The following is a 17,304-nucleotide window of genomic DNA, read 5'->3' as shown; positions in this document are numbered from 1 at the left end:
CCTGAAGTTAAAGCCAGAATGTTCTTAAAGAAAAACTTGTTCAAATAATGCGGTAACAAAGCTTTTACTTGCTTTCTGTACTGATTTTGAGGGAAAATTGTGCTAATGTGAATATATTTATAATGCTTTATTTTGATTGTCTCCTTAAGGCTCTGTTTTCACCAAGCCCAACATCCATTCAACTATTAGTATTAGTATACGGTCTGCTTATTTTTTTATTTCATTTTGATGGTCCCCGAACAGAAATTCTACTGACTATACTATTCTAATACAGCTCATTTTAAGTAAATTCTACTTATTTGAAAAGAGTTTTGAACTCAGTGTTGAAGGTAATGAGTTAATTAAATCCTCAAACAGTTAGTTAAGGTTGCCTTAATGTATTGGGTTTTTACGTAGTCAGTTGGTTTCTCTTCTTTTATCGGGTTTATTGTGCTCAAATTGCTTGGTTCACCTCCAAATGGATTAAGTACTCATTACGTCTTTTTTTTTACTTAAATGGTTTGTTGCAATTGGTTTGCTCAAATGGTTTGAGTTACCTTAACTTTTGGGTTTTATGGTGTGTATACAAATAAATCATAAACACCATATTTTTATGTGAACTATAACTTATTAACCCAAGTTAATTGTGCAGTTTTGTGCTTATCTTGTGTTGTGCTATATTCACCGTATGATTTCTGGTTAGTGTTACTAAAAGAAAAAATTAACTAAACATAATTATGGGTTCTACTGCATGTCTAAAGTAAAAAGTTTCAAAATATCAATGACTATTTACATTTAAATGTGGATTTCATGACTACAAAACTAATGAAATTAATAATGAAGACTAATCAATAATTATCTTTTTTTATTTAACCAGGTAAAAAAATATTAAGATCGAGAAGCTCAGTTATTAGTAGGGATGCACCGATCTAGATTTTTGGGCCAATACTGATAACTGATAAATCTTTAGATTTGTAGGCCGATAACCATATTTAGCTGATAAATATTTAAGAATTGCGATTTTGTACAGTGAACACTGATTTTATTTTAAAACTATATAAAAGTTTGGAACTAATCTTAGAATAGCCTACTCAAAGCCAAAATTCAATATGATTATATAGACCAATATTCACAATTTCACATAAATCAGCATGCCAAAAATTATTGTTTCCTTTTCCTGCGCATAGCAAATTACATGCACTTTACTGTTGCATATAATATAGTCTAAATGACAAAACTGAATTTAACTAAGAACTGAAACCAGCTCAAATGTTCTTGAACAAAAAGTGTTAAAACAATGTACATTTGTCATTTGACTCTTTTATTACTGTACTCCAACAAGATTCTCTCGTGCTTACAGGCAGGCACTTCTGTACAATTCCATAATTTATTGGTTTAAAGATATCGGCCTAATTTTGATATCAGACCAAAAACGATAACTTTAAAAATAGCTTTTTTTTAATCCGATATCAATATGGCCGCCGATATATCGTGCATTCCTAGTTATTAGGATGATCTGGTCAAGAGGTCTGTAATGCACAACTTTATAAAAGAACAAAGAGAATACAAAACTTTGATGTGTAATAAATCTAATAAAAACCACACAAATAAGAACGGTATTGCCAAATTGATTGCAATACACGGCCCTATCAGTAACTGAAGCTTAATATAGTAAAACATTTCATAAAGCAATGGGAAGGAATTTGTGAATGAATAGAGTGAAACGTGATTCAGTGTAAACAGCAACTAATGTTAAAAAAAAACAATAGAAAGGATGTGGTCATTAAAGTGTGTGTGTGTAGTTTATGATGGTCAGACCTTTGAGTGCACCCAGATTATCTTAAGGGCTCAGAGAGTGTTGTTTCATGTTCTTATCAGTGCTATTTAATTAGCTAAGGGCTGGAGATAACTTACACATTCCTGAAGTCTGACGGACTGAAACTCACTAACCACGCGGCTGAGAAGAACCGCATGCCACAATTGCAGTGACTCACATATATGCAAACACAAACACAAAAGCCTAAAACTAAGCAGAGAATGGTGCTGAATGTAATAACGGTAAGCAAATCAATAAAATAGTGAGGCTGAAATTATATATGTAACTTTCTGATTTGAAAACTGTCAATTGTGGGAGCTACATGAATAAAACCACTCCATTGACACAAAACAAACGGTATTTGAAAGCAAAAGGTTTGCGTGAATGGAATTGATTCAGCTCTATTAGTCAAATGCTGTTATTAAATGAAACAGGTGATATTTTCCATGCACTGTAAAATCCAACAACTTTCAAATGAATGAGTGTAGTTAACTCAAATAGACTGAAAGTTATTCTACTCATTTGAAAAGAGTTTTGAACTCAGTGTTGAATGTAATGAGTTAATCAAATACTTCATTACTTCAACTTAAATGGAGTAAGTTCACAGTACTCATATAGATTTGTTTTTTAACTCACAATGGTTTGTTGCAATCGGTTTTCTCAAATGGTTTGAGTTGCCTTAACTTATTGGGTTTTACGATACTCATTTGGTTTTAGTTCTCTTCATTTATTGGGTTTTACTGTTTAAATTGCTTCTTTTACTTAAATGGTTTGTTGCTATCGGTTTCCTCAAATGGTTTGAGTTACCTTAACTTTTAGGTTTTACAGTGTATATATTAAATATATCATAATCACAGGAATCAATAGAAACATTATATAGATAGTTATGTGTCATCCCCATAAGAAAGATGTCACTTAAAGGGATAGTTCACCCAAAACAGAACATTCTGTCATAATTCACTCACCCTTTAACTTCTTCTAAACTTTAGAATATTAGGTTGAATAGGTTAGGAATTAGGTTCTTTCCTATAACACAAGACAATTTTTTTGAAAAATGCAATAATAAATTAAAAGTAAGTGGTTACCATCAATTGTTTAATGACCAACCCTTAAAAACATATACTTTATGTTCAGCAGAAGAAATTAATACATAAAGCAGAAGAAATAAATAAAGAAGCAGCAGAAATTTAGTTAGTGATAACAAAACTTTTTTTGGAGTTTCATTTTTCTCTACTATTCCTTTAACACAAGTAAGACAACAGTGAGATACTAATGTAAGTGTCTTCATCAACTTTGATCAATGTGATTTTTTTTTAATAAACATAAAAATTATATGTGAGTCTGTGCTTGTTTATTTGATTTATAAGAAGACGAAATTGTATAATGACACAAGTATGAGCCAGGTATTACAATGTTGATGTGGTTTCTGAGGACATGTCTTGTATCCTCGTAATTTTTACGGCTTAGGTCCCTTTATTAATCAGGGGTTGCCACAGCGGAATGAACTGCCAACTTATCCAGCATATGTTTTACGCAGCGGATGCCCTTTCAGCCACAACCCAACACTGAGAAACAGCCATGCCCTCTCATTCACACACATACACTATGGCCAGTTTAGCCTATTCAATTCACCTACTGCGCATGTCTTTGGATTGTGGGGGGACATGGGGAGAACATGCAAACTCCACACAGAAATGCCAACTGACTCAGCTGGGCTTGTACCAGCGACCTTCTTGCTGTGAGGTGATCGTGCTACTCACTGCGCCACCATGACACCCACTCCTCATAATTTAAAACAGTCCTAAAACATAATCTTAACTTTTTTTACATTCAAAATTTGCCATAGGTTAGAAGGTTGGGTCAAAATAGTCATAATAAGCCATTTTGACAGTATGAAATACATTATGCCTATGGAGATACAGAAAATAACCTGTGTGGTGTGTGTGTGTGGTATGTGTGTAATGTCTTTGTTAATGATTTGGTAATAGTGAGAAAATAAAAGTGTGAGAATAAAATCTGACATTTATTTATCATTAAGGGGATAATTGCTCACTATTATTAACCCTCAAATGGTTCCAAACTTGAGTTTCCTTTTTCTGTTTTACACAGATAAATTATTTAAAAAATGTTAGAAACTGGTGACCATTGACTTCCATGGTGGGCAAAAACAAGTAAATGGTTACAAGATTCCAGCATTATTCTTCTTCTGTTCAACAGAAAAAAATAAACTAAGTCAAGTTTGGAGCAAACAAATGAGTAAATGATGACAGAATTGTCAATTTTGGGTGAATATTCCTATTATTATTATAATGTCTATGCTAATAATTGCAGTTTTGAAAGTGAATCCTGCATTTATACAAAAGGCTGTCAATACTTTGCAGCATGTGGCCAATGCTTCTCTTAACAGCAAAAAAGTATTCTATCAATTCTTTGTTATAATGAGAGGATTAGTGAACATGTCGAAGTTCTGCCTACCTTAAAGCCCTCTGATTGGCCAATGCATTCAAGAGATCAACAGATAGGTCTGTGATTGGTTGTTTTGCTCAACGCTGTAATAACATGTTGTAAACAGAAATTCTCAATGCGCATTTGAGCATTTGCCAATTGTATTTTACCAAAATCCTATTATTACAGCTTCTTACTGCTCTAGCTTTCGTTTGAAGGTGTTTAGCACCCCTGTAAATCTGGGATTGGTCCTTGTGATCAAAAAATAGCTCAACAGAATATGATTAAATAGTACGCAGAGGTCACAAGACCTCATTTGTCAAAACTAAACTGCACTGCACTGACACATGAGACCGATAAGGTATTACAGGCACATTTCAACAAAAAAAATGGTGCAATACCGAAAATAATAATGCAATTCTCCAGCTTAGCAGCAAATACTATGATCTGCCAGTAAGATATTGTGCACCAAAAAAAGCTGGTCTACTGGGTGGTCTTGTGTTCTGGTCAGGTCGAGGAGCTCCATGCAGGGAGCTGATGGGCCCAGAGGCTGCTGACTCCTCAGCCCAACATGAAAAGACTCATCAAGCTCCAAACACTCGGATGATTAAAAATGAACGTCACTAAAAATAACCTTCCCTTTGTTTGGAAGAGAGGGAGGGGAGGGAACAGGGAGAGAGGAAAACTCCCAACTCACTTTTCATGTGTTCTCTCGCCTTCTCTCAACTCTTGGTTTTCATGTTTGAACCAAGCCGTGAGGGAATTCATCCAAATCTGATTCTTTTTAAAGTTTGTGGATGAAATGTTCTGCGGCCTGTTTAGTATATGAATATCTTTACAGGCGCAGATCGGAAGTGTGTAGCTCCAATGTTCAACACACTTTCCGTGTTTAAATTAATGGGGTCTATGTGCGGCTAGTGTTGTTCAGCAACCAATCAACTACCACTGAAAGGTTATTGTGACTATTTTCAATTCCTTTTTGATGTTGTATTGTACTTAAAATATAAATAATTAAATAGACTTAAGCAGTAATTAGTTGTTCAAGCACAAAACGAGATGAAAAGCTGTTAAAACACAAGCACCAGAAGAAGCAGGCGAGTGCTGAAACTAGGCAGGGGATGATAACCGGTTTCAAGGTTTACCGCGGTTTGGAAAAGTAAAGGTTTTAAAACTGACAACACTTTCTTTTATACCATTCCTAAGGTATTTGTGAGTTTGTTTTTGATTTTTTTACATGCTTTTCACAACTATTTTATTTGTTTTTTTTAGGTCAATCGTATCTCCAGCAGAAAAGGAACCTCCACATTAAAAGCTACTGGTCCAAAATATTTTAAACGTTTCTTAAAATTAAATATATTGTGTTGAATTGGGAAAAATTTTTTTTTAAACAAAACAAAATTAGTTTTTTTACCCAGACATTTAATAAGAAATTATTTTGGAGCAGTAATCACAATACCATGAGACTGTGATATTTTTATCCAAGGTTATCATATCGTCAAAATCTTATACCGGCCCATGCCTAGCTGAAACTCCATTGAAAATAATGTGGTAAAATAAATTTCCATATTTTAATGATATAACATATTTAACATATAACATATTTTAAAGCAGCTGGCGCCTAGATTGTAGCTCTGTGCAAAAATGTTTGGCCAGGGGAGAAATGGTCATGGCCAACTGAGCCTGGTTTCTCTCAAGGTTTTTTCCTTCACTTTCATCAATTGCTGAAGTTGTGTTCTTCCCTGCCACTGTCACCACTGGCTTGCTTGGTTTGGGACTTGTAAAACTGTGCATCGATGGGTTTGCTCTTAAAATAAAATATATTGAAGTGTTTTTGCCAATTCTAACTTAAAAATAGAGAAATAAACACACATATACACACTTACATCACAAATAATTTATTTAAAATATCTAAATTCAATGTCTAAAATAAAATAATTTTCAAAGGCAAAAGCAAAACACACTGTCGAGATTACATTTATGTAATACAAGCAATACATTTATGAATGTCTCCAATAGACTGGCATTAATGCATCCTGAAGTAAAGTGAAACGACTATAAACTCCAGCAAGATAAAGTCATTGTATGCTGAACCATAGATCTTTATCAGTTAATAAAGTATAATTATGGAAACTGTGTTCATCATAACTGAAAGCTATGTCATGGTGGCTGGCATCACGCAGCTCAGTCAATCATTCAATCAGTCAGTATGTCACCTTAAAGGGTTAAAACAAATAACGCACAGCACTACTACAATTACAGAAAAGTTTACGCTGTTATAATTCACTTACCTTTAAATACGTTTTGGTGTGATTTTAACCTGCTTTAAAAAAAACAACAACGACTGAATGTTTTGAACAAGAAGCTGTAATGTAGCCGTGGCAGGATAAATTTTGGTGTGGCGCCCCGCCTTGGAAGAATGAATGTAGCGAAAACCATGGTCTAAAAACTACAATAGTGATACTAAAATAACCTTATGTTCCTCTTGAACTGTTATTAAAATATTAGGAATGCTCCGATCAATCAGCCGTAGATCGGTATCGGCCGGTAATCACATTTCATGACTCAATCGGTACTCGCCAATCTCATGAACTGATCGCAGTTGTTTGTTTATGAGTTTACAAGCAGACGAAGACGCACAAGCGTTCCCGTATATTATACATAGCCTAAGCTGAAGTAAAATGAATGAATGAATTATTTTCTGTAAAGCTGATTCTGGCAATCACATGTTGACATCTAAATGGTTATAAGACACATATTTAAGGTATTATATGCAGCATCCCTAATCTATTCTCTTAGCTAAGGCGAGATCTTCCTGTAAGGTTTGTACTAAGAGGGAAAATGTGCTCAATGCATTATCAAGCTTGAAGCATTAGAATCTGTACTTGGTATTGGCAGATCACCAAGGAATTAGTACTTGGTATCAGCTGCAAAAATCCTGATCAGAGCATCCCTATGGAATATGGCTTAAATCTGTGTTACTTTCACGTCTTTGTAATTAATTGTCAAATTTATTAGGAATTATTTGATCACCAAATAGATTTTTTATATACTAATGAGATTCTGGGACATGAGAGAGTTAAAAAGAGGACGACCATGAAACTAGTCTATAAAAACAAATACATTCTCATTGCCGTCTGTTTACTTTTCTTCATTGTGTCTTTTGACAATTCCTTGTTCATGGTTGTTATACAAAGCTTGCCAATTATCTGCATTTCTCCTTCAGAAACAGTAAATGCTCGTCCAATCTTCATGAGAATGGCAAACATAACACAGCAAAGGATGAAGAGAAAGAAGGGTTTTTTCATAATAAATTGGATAACCTCATAACCCTAATCTTACGCAGCCTCAATCCATAAATGACATTCAGCCAAAGCGAACAACAGCTAAAGAAACAATCATTGGCGTCATCGTCATAAACGTGTTTTACAAGGAGTGCTGATGTTAACAGATGATGTATAGCACCATCTTTGTCTCTAGTTCAACGTAATGCCTACTCTGTTCACAACCATCATCAGAGTAATCTTAAAACTGTAATTACGCTTTCCACACACAGTGCAGGATCATGCCAGGGCTTTGAAGGCATGCCAGAGACGCACCTTTGAAAAGCAAAATTAAATATGAGTGAAACAAGAGAGGGAGGTTTTCATCAAGAAGATGGCAGGTCCAGCTAAATTACAATGAAATTGAAAGCTCAAAAAGTCAAGCGATGATGCTTAAAGGCCTGTTGGTATAAATATAAACGCCTTCAAGACAACCACCAAAAAAAAGGGTGATATATTCAATAATAAAATAAATAACTCTTTAAAAAAAATGGGAATTCTTCTTAAATTTTATTTCTCAAATCTTTCTACGCAAATAACAATCCAAGTCAACATCCTGTAAATGCAGAGCTGTGCACATTTAAAAAAAAAGAGGATCGAAATCATTCATTCATTTATTTTCTTTTTGGCTTAGTCCCTTTAATAATCTGGAGTCGCCACAGCGGAATGAACTGCCAACTTATCCAGCACATGTTTTAGTGGATGCCCTTCCAGCTGCAACAGATCACTGGGAAACATCCATACACACTCATTCGCTACGGACAATTTAGCTTACCAAATTCACATGTACCACATGTCTTTGGACTGTGGGGGAAACCGGAGAATCCGGAGGAAACCCATGTGACCACAGGGAAAACATTCAAACTACACACAGAAATGTCAACTGACCAAGTCGAGGCTCGAACCAGCAACCTTCTTGCTGAGAGGCGATCGTGTTACCCACTGCGCCATCGTGATGCCCAAGATCCAAATCAACACCAACTTTAAAAGTAACAACGCATGTAGTACTTCTAGGACTTTACAAATTGTGATTTCTTCACTTTTATCAAAAACATGACCATTTATGATTTGAGGTTTTTTTGACTGTGCAAACATTGTGCATTTCTACAATGGAAGAGTATAAAAAAAAGTGATTTTGAATATTTCAACTTGTGTTGATGTGACAAGCATGTGCTATGGATATTGTGTGTCGAATATCTTTGTGAAGTGAAGATATTTAGAGTTACTGAAGACTTTTAATACATTTTGATCATTCATTTAAACAACATCTGTGATTGGGGGCTTGAAAATGCAAACCTTTGAAAAGATTTTCCAAGTTAATTATCCGTTTCACAGGTTTAGTCATTTACGTGGCCACTAAAACCACTAAGACTGTTTTTAATTTATAAAATTAAATGTTTAAATTCATTACAGAACTCTCTCACTATTTAAAGGCAAATTAAACCACAAAGTTCTACATGTTTTCAACAAGAAAGTGGAAAACAACTGAAGCCTTTAGAATAGAAGGCTTTTGTTCCCCAAATCATCAACTTTACCATTGTTTTACTGTTGGAAGAAATGTTTGATATTCTTATAGTACTTATTCAACTATTAACCTATTATACTGTATTGATTTGAATAAGAAATGTATTACTTAAACTACACTGCAGTTTAATAGATTAATGATATAGTTGTATTTTTTGTGCAAAAACAAAAGACCTTTAGTAAGAATACGAATGCATAAGTAATATTACTTACATTACACTAATTCAGTCAGAAATATTACTTATGCCTCATTTACACTAGCAGTGACTTTGTAGCTGCCTGTCGCTCAGGGTGGCGATCTGCGGTAAAGTTGAGATCAGATACACGGCCAGCCGGAAGTGCGATATGTACATCAATATAGCAGCATTTTCATGACACTATAACAAGAATTAATATTTTTACATTACTGTGACGATTGGGTTTAGGATTGAGGTAGGGGTAGGCGTTAAAAACTACAATTTACTGGGTAATTTAATAGATAGCATACATCATACTTGGTACAACTATTGTTTTTACGTTACTGTGACAGTTGGGTTTAGGGTTGGGGTAGACATTAAATACAATAAATGGGGAATTTAAAAAATAATATAAATAATTCTCGTTAACTTCCAGCCCCATCCGATCTAGCAAAAACCGAGACCTGCTGCAAACGCAGGTCTGTGTAGTTCTACAGCACGGAGAATGTAACCGGACTCTGAGCGATGCTCCTATTGGCTGTCGCTCAAGAGAGTCGCTCTTTATTTACATGAAGTTAAAGGACTCTCAACTTTGTCGCATCGCTTGACACGTCCACCTGGTCGCCAACAATCGCTGTAGCTCGCGTAGATTGAGGTTGCCGGAAGTCACTCACTATCTGTTGAAATAAACGGTCGCTTGTCACTTTGTCACTGCCGCTGCGAGTCGCTCATAGTGTGAATGAGGCTTTATGGACTTGTATACTTACTAAAGGTCTTTTGTTTTTCAAAATAATAATGCAAATGATACCAAGATAAAAGGATAGTTCACACAAAAATAAAAATTTGGTCATCATTTACTCTCCCTGACATTTGTTCCATTTTCTTTCTTCAGTTAGTCACAAAAGAAGATATTTTGAAAAATGCTGGAACCCTGTAACTTGGATTCCAGAGTTCCATTTTTCTACTCTGGACGTCAATTACTCAAAAAACGCTTTTTGTTTAAATTACTTATTTAAATTGAGCTGAAAAAACGCAATTATTGAGTTTTTTGGGGGAACATCTTAATTCTTTATTGTTCAATCCGCTTAAATTTGTAAAAACCTAATAATAATAAATAAAACCTAATTAATTTCTTCATGTTGTCCTAACACAAAGCAATTGTGTGAAGCCCAGCATTTTTTACAGTACCATTTTTACAGAACTAAAGTTCCTGCCCAATCCCAATTCTATTTTTGTACCCCTACCCCTTCCCCTTGAAACAGTGTGAAGGGGAAAGGCTTCAAAATTGACCACTAAAAAAATGGGCCAGCACTACACCACCTGCACATTATAGATAGCAAAAGCGTCACTGTGGCACAGTGGGTAGCACGGTCGTCTCACAGTAAGAAGGTTGCTGGTTCGAACCTCGGCTGGGTTACTTGGTATTTCTGTGAGGAGTTTGCATGTTGTTCGTGTGGGTTTCCTCCAGGTGCTCTGGTTTCCCCCACAGTCCAAACACATGCGCTATATAGGTGAATTGAGTAAACTAAATTGTCCATAGTTTATGTGTATGAGTGTTTCCCATTGATGGGTTGCAAGTGGAAGGGCATCTGGTGTTTAAAACATATGCTGGATAAGTTGTCGGTTCATTCCACTGTGGTGACCCCAGAATAATAAAGGGACTAAGCCGAAAATAAAATAAATCAATGACTAGATAGCAAAATTTTGTGGTTTTTATTTTTGCGGGGGTTTTTTTTTAAAGCATAACGGTAAAATAAAACGCCATTGTGAATGTATTAAAACATAGGCTTGTTTGTTTTAAAATTCGTAATGACAAAAAAAATAAAAAACTAATTTGTGCATCTCCTGATTTCCATGTGCAGCCATGTTGCTGGTGTAGTTGGTGTATTCTGGGAAATTTTCTTACCCCTTGGTTTTGAGTGTGGTCCTGAAAAATTTCCATTTCCAGGGCTATCTAGCTCTTCCCCTTAGCCCTACACCTTCAAGCTAAAAAGGATTGGGACGCTACCCCTTCACATGAATGCACAAAATGAGGGCTACGGGTAAGGAGAAGGGCTAAGGGTAGATTTGGGAATGGGCCTGAATGTCAAGCTACTGTCAAGCATGCTCATTACTAAGACAAAACTTGTATTATTATTAAGATTAATGTGCAGTGCCTTGCTACCAAATCAGGTGTTGATGCCTCAGTTGGTAGAATTTGGTGGCACCAATTTCAAAAGTAGTTCTGGAGCCTTAATTGTTAAGCTCAAAACATTTGAGTGAACAGATTTTCAATGCAAGAGCATTGAAACTTTTCTTTTTTGTTCTTAGTCTCACGGATTTAGAAGGACATGAAGAGGAGTAATTTTTTGGATGAACAAAACCTGCAATGTATAGCTTCAGGATGCATAAAACTAGAAGAACCACACTTTAAATGTATGAATTCCTATGACTACTAATGAGACCAAAGTGTCAGATTTGTCTGAAAACTCAAACATTTCAAAGCATCTAGACTATTTGATCCACGTTAATCGCCTTACTGTATGGAATTACTTCCCCAAAGAAATCGTAGAAGAAATATTGGTGATAGAATTCATACTATAAGCTGAGAAAGAGCAGCCTGTGAGAAATTAAAGACAGAAACCCAGAGAGGGAGAAAGAGAGAGAGAGCAGGGACACAAATGAAAGAGGTAATGAATGAGGAAAGAGAAAGAAAAAGATGAATACGTGAAGGGAATGTGACAGAGAGGGAGAAAGACATTAACCCCGGAAAGGAAAAGTGCAGTAGAGAAAGTGTGTATAGAGGTAGTAATCCCTTCACAGATGGCTTTGTTGCCTGTCTGATGATGATGGAGCAGCCCATATGATGAACTAATGGAGGGGTGTTGTGTGGAGGATTATCCTCCCACTCTCACACCCCTGGAAACTGAGGTCAAGTGGTACAATTCCATTTTCAGTCCATTTAATGCCACAATCACAAGCTCTCTTTTAACAATGTAGCATTTTCGGCGAGGTCTTATCTTTAAAAAAAAAAAAAAAACACTCTCTCGCGCACAAATAGCTGGGAGATGTGGGAGGGCCTTGTACCGTGAAGCACATTTACGAACCCTAAATCTATTCTTTTCACTAACAATGTTTAATCTAGCTCTGCTCTCGGTCTCTAGAAAGGCTCTATACAAGATCTTTCACCAAAGAGAACCAATCAATCACAGACTCGCCAGAAGAAGAAAAAAAAACCTAGCGCGGCTATAGTAGAATGGTCAAAAGTCTGAAGATCTGAACACTCTCTCAAGTCTGTCAGTTTTCCAAAGTATCCTTTCCTACCCTTAAAATGTTTTAATTTGAAACACTTAACCCAGTTAAGAACGCTTTTATCTGTCTCCAATTAGCAGCTGATTCATTAAATATTGAGGGAGCTATGAAGGATTAAATTTTTAATGTTCATTTGAGGCAGAGACTTGTACAACAACTTCCCCCGGAGCGATGCATGGAGACAGTCTGTGCTCGCCATTGATTACGCTCATCGAGGGGCCGAAATACACTCCTCTCCTCCTACGCAGCCCTCCATCCCATAACCTGTCTGACCTGTTTCAACGTCTTTTTTTCCCTCAGCTCAAGCTCTGTGGAGATACTGATGGTTTTCTCCAGACGTGAGGCGTGCTACATGACTTAACAAGACCTTTGAGAGTTTACCATTCAACTTCATCAACTATCAAAACCCATCCTTTTCACATTTTAATGCACTTTTCTGGTCTTATTGTGAACTGAGCATCTGATTTTCTTTGAAATATGTTACTCTTTCTCTGAAAGATTTTTCTGTTGGTAACACTTGGATGTGGGTGAACTTATGGATGCCAATGGCTACAAATGTAATGATACTTTCGATCTTGAGAAGTAGAAATATTAATTGCAAAAATGTATTCACTGGCCGTTGTATTACTGTAATTGATGTTGACTGTACTGATGCCAAAGTATACTGTAAATATTTATTTTGGATTAAGCTGGTCTTTTTGTGCCAACTGTTCATACACAGTTAAAAAAAATATATAACAGATTACTGTATTTTGTTTTTCATGTTTTCCATTTTTTTATGCTTTTGATCTACATTGTGTGTGTGCTTTTTGCTTCAAATTTTGATGTACTTGTTGGACAAACAATGAAATGATTTTATTGTCATTTTAGTAGTTTGAATCAATATATTGTATCAGATGTTCATGAATTACAGTAAAAAAAAAACTATATATGCTGCCAGTAATTTCTGTTATTTTATGGATTTTATATTATTTCTATATACAAAATACACCCTAAAATAATACCTATATATAATTTTAACATCAGAAATTGTCGGAGAAGAAAACAAAATCCCATACTAGAATTAGAAAGTGTAAATAAACAAAGTCATTACATTTAGTTAATCATTAAAGTTACATGTTGGGCGTATAAACCGAAAGATGGGCATTTTACATAAAATTTCTGATTTTGACAATAATATTTAGTAATATTTGAATTTGACATTTTTATCGGACAAAGAAAAAAATGAGGTTGAAAACTAAAAACTAAAATGAAACACCAAATAGCAAACTCATATCATGTATATCATGATCGAATCAATTCCTGACAGAAAATAAAATAAATACTACACATTTTTTTCTATCGTGGAATATTCATATGTCAGGTTTGAAAACAAACAACTTTATTGTGTGATATTCAAAGAAAGAATCAGATGTTCTGTGTTGCAATGTTCAGTTGAATCTTGCATGTGTCAGTATGTGTGTGAGAGAGAGAGAAGAGGAGGAGTGGAGGAAAAGAGTGAGGTGACCTGAGAGAGATGTGGTTGGTGGGGTGTGAGTAAACACGTTGACCTTTTCAGATATCAGAGGAACATTTATTTCATATGGATGAGTGACTTTCTCTATTTCTTCTTATATATGACATTATCTACCCAAACCCTTCAATTTCAAGCAACCATTTTGCTAAACCTCAGTTTAAAAAGATTATAATTATTTATCTTTTAGCCAACCATGTTTATCTTTTCTTTCTCAGATCTATTTGTCATCTCTTATACTTCTCTAACATCTATTAGAATGAAGCTTAATGTATAGATCTCCATATCCTGATACACATTTATTTCAACTTAAATGCTTAACTCGAACTTTTTCTGTCACTTAAATTCTATTCTCCTTCTCAGAGTTAAGGGAACTTCTGATTCTGTGCCTCACTCAAGGTCTACATTCTTCTTAAAGTGGCTTCTCCTTTCCTACTGTCCAGACAGCATCCTCAGCACAGGCAGAATTCAGAGGACCTTTGTGTGGGTTTGCAGATTGTGTCACTGCGGGTAAAGCATGAATGCCTTATCTAGGGAGGGCATGCACGCGACCCATAATCGGGAGGCAGCCAGCCGGAAAATGCCCCCGTTGCCTCTCTCAGTTGAGAGTGTCTGTCCAAACCGTTAACTAGACTACGTCCCAGGCCAAAGTCACCCCTGTCCCAACTTAGTTTAAGTTTGCATGTAAAGTTCCCACACTTTTTGACATTTTTCCTTTATTTTTTTAAATAATAGATTGTTGATGGAGAAATCATACGCTTCAAAAAAAAAAACCTTAGCCTAAAAACTAATTTCTGGAGCCCTACAAAATTTCTACGGACCTTAAAAATATCCTTGATATATTTTTTTAAGTTTATTCTTGTAAAAGGGGTTTATTATTGACATTAATGCTTCGTGAATAACTTTTAGCATCCATAAAACATTTTTTTTGTTCCATAAAAGGTTCTTTAGAGTAAAAGGTTTTAGTATTATAATATAATACTAAAATTCACTTCATAGAAAAGAAAAAAAGGGGATATTTTAATAGCTCTACATTGAAAAGTTCTCTGTGGAACCCAAAATAATTCTTATACGGCATAACTGCAAAAATCAAATATCAAAATCTTTTTTAAGACAAAAAAAAGTTACTCGTCTTTCTTGGGTATATAATAATTTGCTCTAGTTTACCAGCTGAAACGCATTTAATAGGATCTGACAGATAATATATTCTTGTTTTCATATTTAAACAACAAATACTAATAATTAAGTCCTACCCAATTGGTGAAAATTTGATTCTCAATTAGTCTTTATAAGATTTAACTTACTGTAAAACTTGCATCTGAGTTCTCAATTGACCACATACCTTCTATTCAAAGTGTTCCAGTAGACTGGCTCCATGTTGGTTGCATCCACTGCTAAACTCTCCATCAGGAAGATTAATAGAAATCCCAAAGCACTGACCCAGTCCGAGAACGCCATGGCCACCCAGGCTCCCCTCGTCTGGATTCCCATGTTCCTCTTATAAGACAAATGAATGGGACCTAATAGAGACAAAAGACTAGTGGAGGGCTGAACTTCACTAGATCCCTCAGCGCTTGAGGAGGTGCTGCGACCGCAACATCCACATCTGAAACACCCGGAGCTCAAATCTCTGAATGTTTGTGGAAGAAATCAGATTCAGAAACATCAACCTCCTTTGTTCCATTCAAAGCAAGCAATGACCTAAAATGAAAGTCCCAACTCCAAGTATTGTCAGATTTGAGAAGGCACTGCCATATGCTCAATGTATGAATCTGATTCGAGGTGAATTTCAAACAATGTTATGATTGTGGATGTGGTGAAGTTGGAGGTTTTGAAGTGCATGCAGACTGATGCGGGGCGCCAGGTCCACTGCGGGTGATTTTTTTAGAAATGTTTCTCCATTAACCGCAGCATTAGCATTTCTATCAAGGACTTGAAGTTGTATTTTGACTCCCGATGAGACACTGATCATCCACCCTGAACAAATAACTCAGTCATTAAGCACACAGAAGTGTTTAAGTTGTGTCGTCCATCAGCGTTAGTGCGGGAAACGTTTTCTGAAGTCCAAAATCAAACTTTTCGTTCATCCTAAACATTCACGTAACGTTTTATTCATCCAAAACATTTACGTAAATGTGAGGTCCAGTCCTGAAACAACGGTGAGGATGTCCACCAACACTTATCAACCCAATGAATTACATTTCGACTAGAAAAACAAGAAACACAACCGGTTTGGAGCATTAAAAGGAACTATGTGACATTAATCGAAAAGAGTCGATTATAACAGACGTCGAAAGGTAAGAGACAAGAAACGAGATATTCCTGTGGTCAACAGAAACAACGCGTGCCGTTCGCTCCGTCTGATTCTCTGCTGCTCTGCAAAGTCTCGAGCTTTGACTCGCGCGCCGGCTGCATTGTTGCCAGATCCCCAGAGAAACAAGCACCCAGGTCTGAAAATGCAAGCTTAACCGAAATAGTAATTGACGGCGAATGCATTGATGTTGAAATGTTTGGCGATTATTATCATAATCATGTTTAAGTGTAAATAAAGTAAACAGTTTAATTTAACAGATTAAAACACTTATTCATTGAAGTACAGATTTAAAAAAGCTAAATTACTAATTTTGATATAATAGTAACATTTAAATATTTTTTTTAAATCAGGTGAAATTGTTTTTTTTTTAAACTGTTTATAATAAGCGGACATGGCAACAACTGCTGGTGGTGAGCGCGGTTGATGGCGACTGGCAGGAAGGAGAGTTTGTAGATGTCTTTAGAAAAGCTTCTCTCTTGAGGATTTTGTTTAGTACTCTTAAATTTAAATGTCACTACAGCTTATCGGGCAACGAATCAAACATATTGGCCGCGGGGTCGGAAGGGCTTGAGTATTTAAACATGGTGTGTCTTAACTTTGGTCTAGTAGCTCGAGGCGTAGCAGCATAGGGTTTGTTTAGTTAAACATTATGCCTCTAAAATTGCCTCTAAAGATTGCACAAAAGGGCAAAACTGGTTTGTTTAGGGAATCATACCCGTATAATCATTGGATACGCCCAGTTTGATCCTAAAGAAAACAAATTTAAAAAGAACACTAATGTTCATCTTAAAAAGTTAAATATCAAACATTCGAGACCTATAATCATCTAGATTATTGAACCTTTTGCCATGTCACTCAAGCTTCTCGCTTAGGATCTGAAGAAATGTGAATGTACTGCCTCATAGTGGAGAACAGCTGCAAAGCAT

General features: G+C 35.7%; 1 protein-coding gene across 1 annotated transcript in view; it reads right to left on the bottom strand.

Annotated features, from left to right (window-relative positions):
• efnb3a (ephrin-B3a) overlaps positions 1–16,423 on the bottom strand; it is a 75,978-nt gene extending 59,555 nt beyond the window's left edge. Inside the window, exon 1 of the mRNA XM_056467537.1 lies at positions 15,407–16,423. Within this exon, the coding sequence (XP_056323512.1) occupies positions 15,407–15,555 (149 nt within the window). The 5' untranslated portion in view covers positions 15,556–16,423. The remainder of the gene's footprint in view (positions 1–15,406) is intronic.
• Between the last annotated feature and the right edge of the window lie 881 nt (positions 16,424–17,304).

The sequence above is a fragment of the Danio aesculapii genome, chromosome 10, assembly GCF_903798145.1.
Source record: "Danio aesculapii chromosome 10, fDanAes4.1, whole genome shotgun sequence".
Classification (NCBI taxonomy): Eukaryota; Metazoa; Chordata; class Actinopteri; order Cypriniformes; family Danionidae; genus Danio; species Danio aesculapii.
This window is presented reverse-complemented; position numbering and strand designations above follow the sequence as displayed.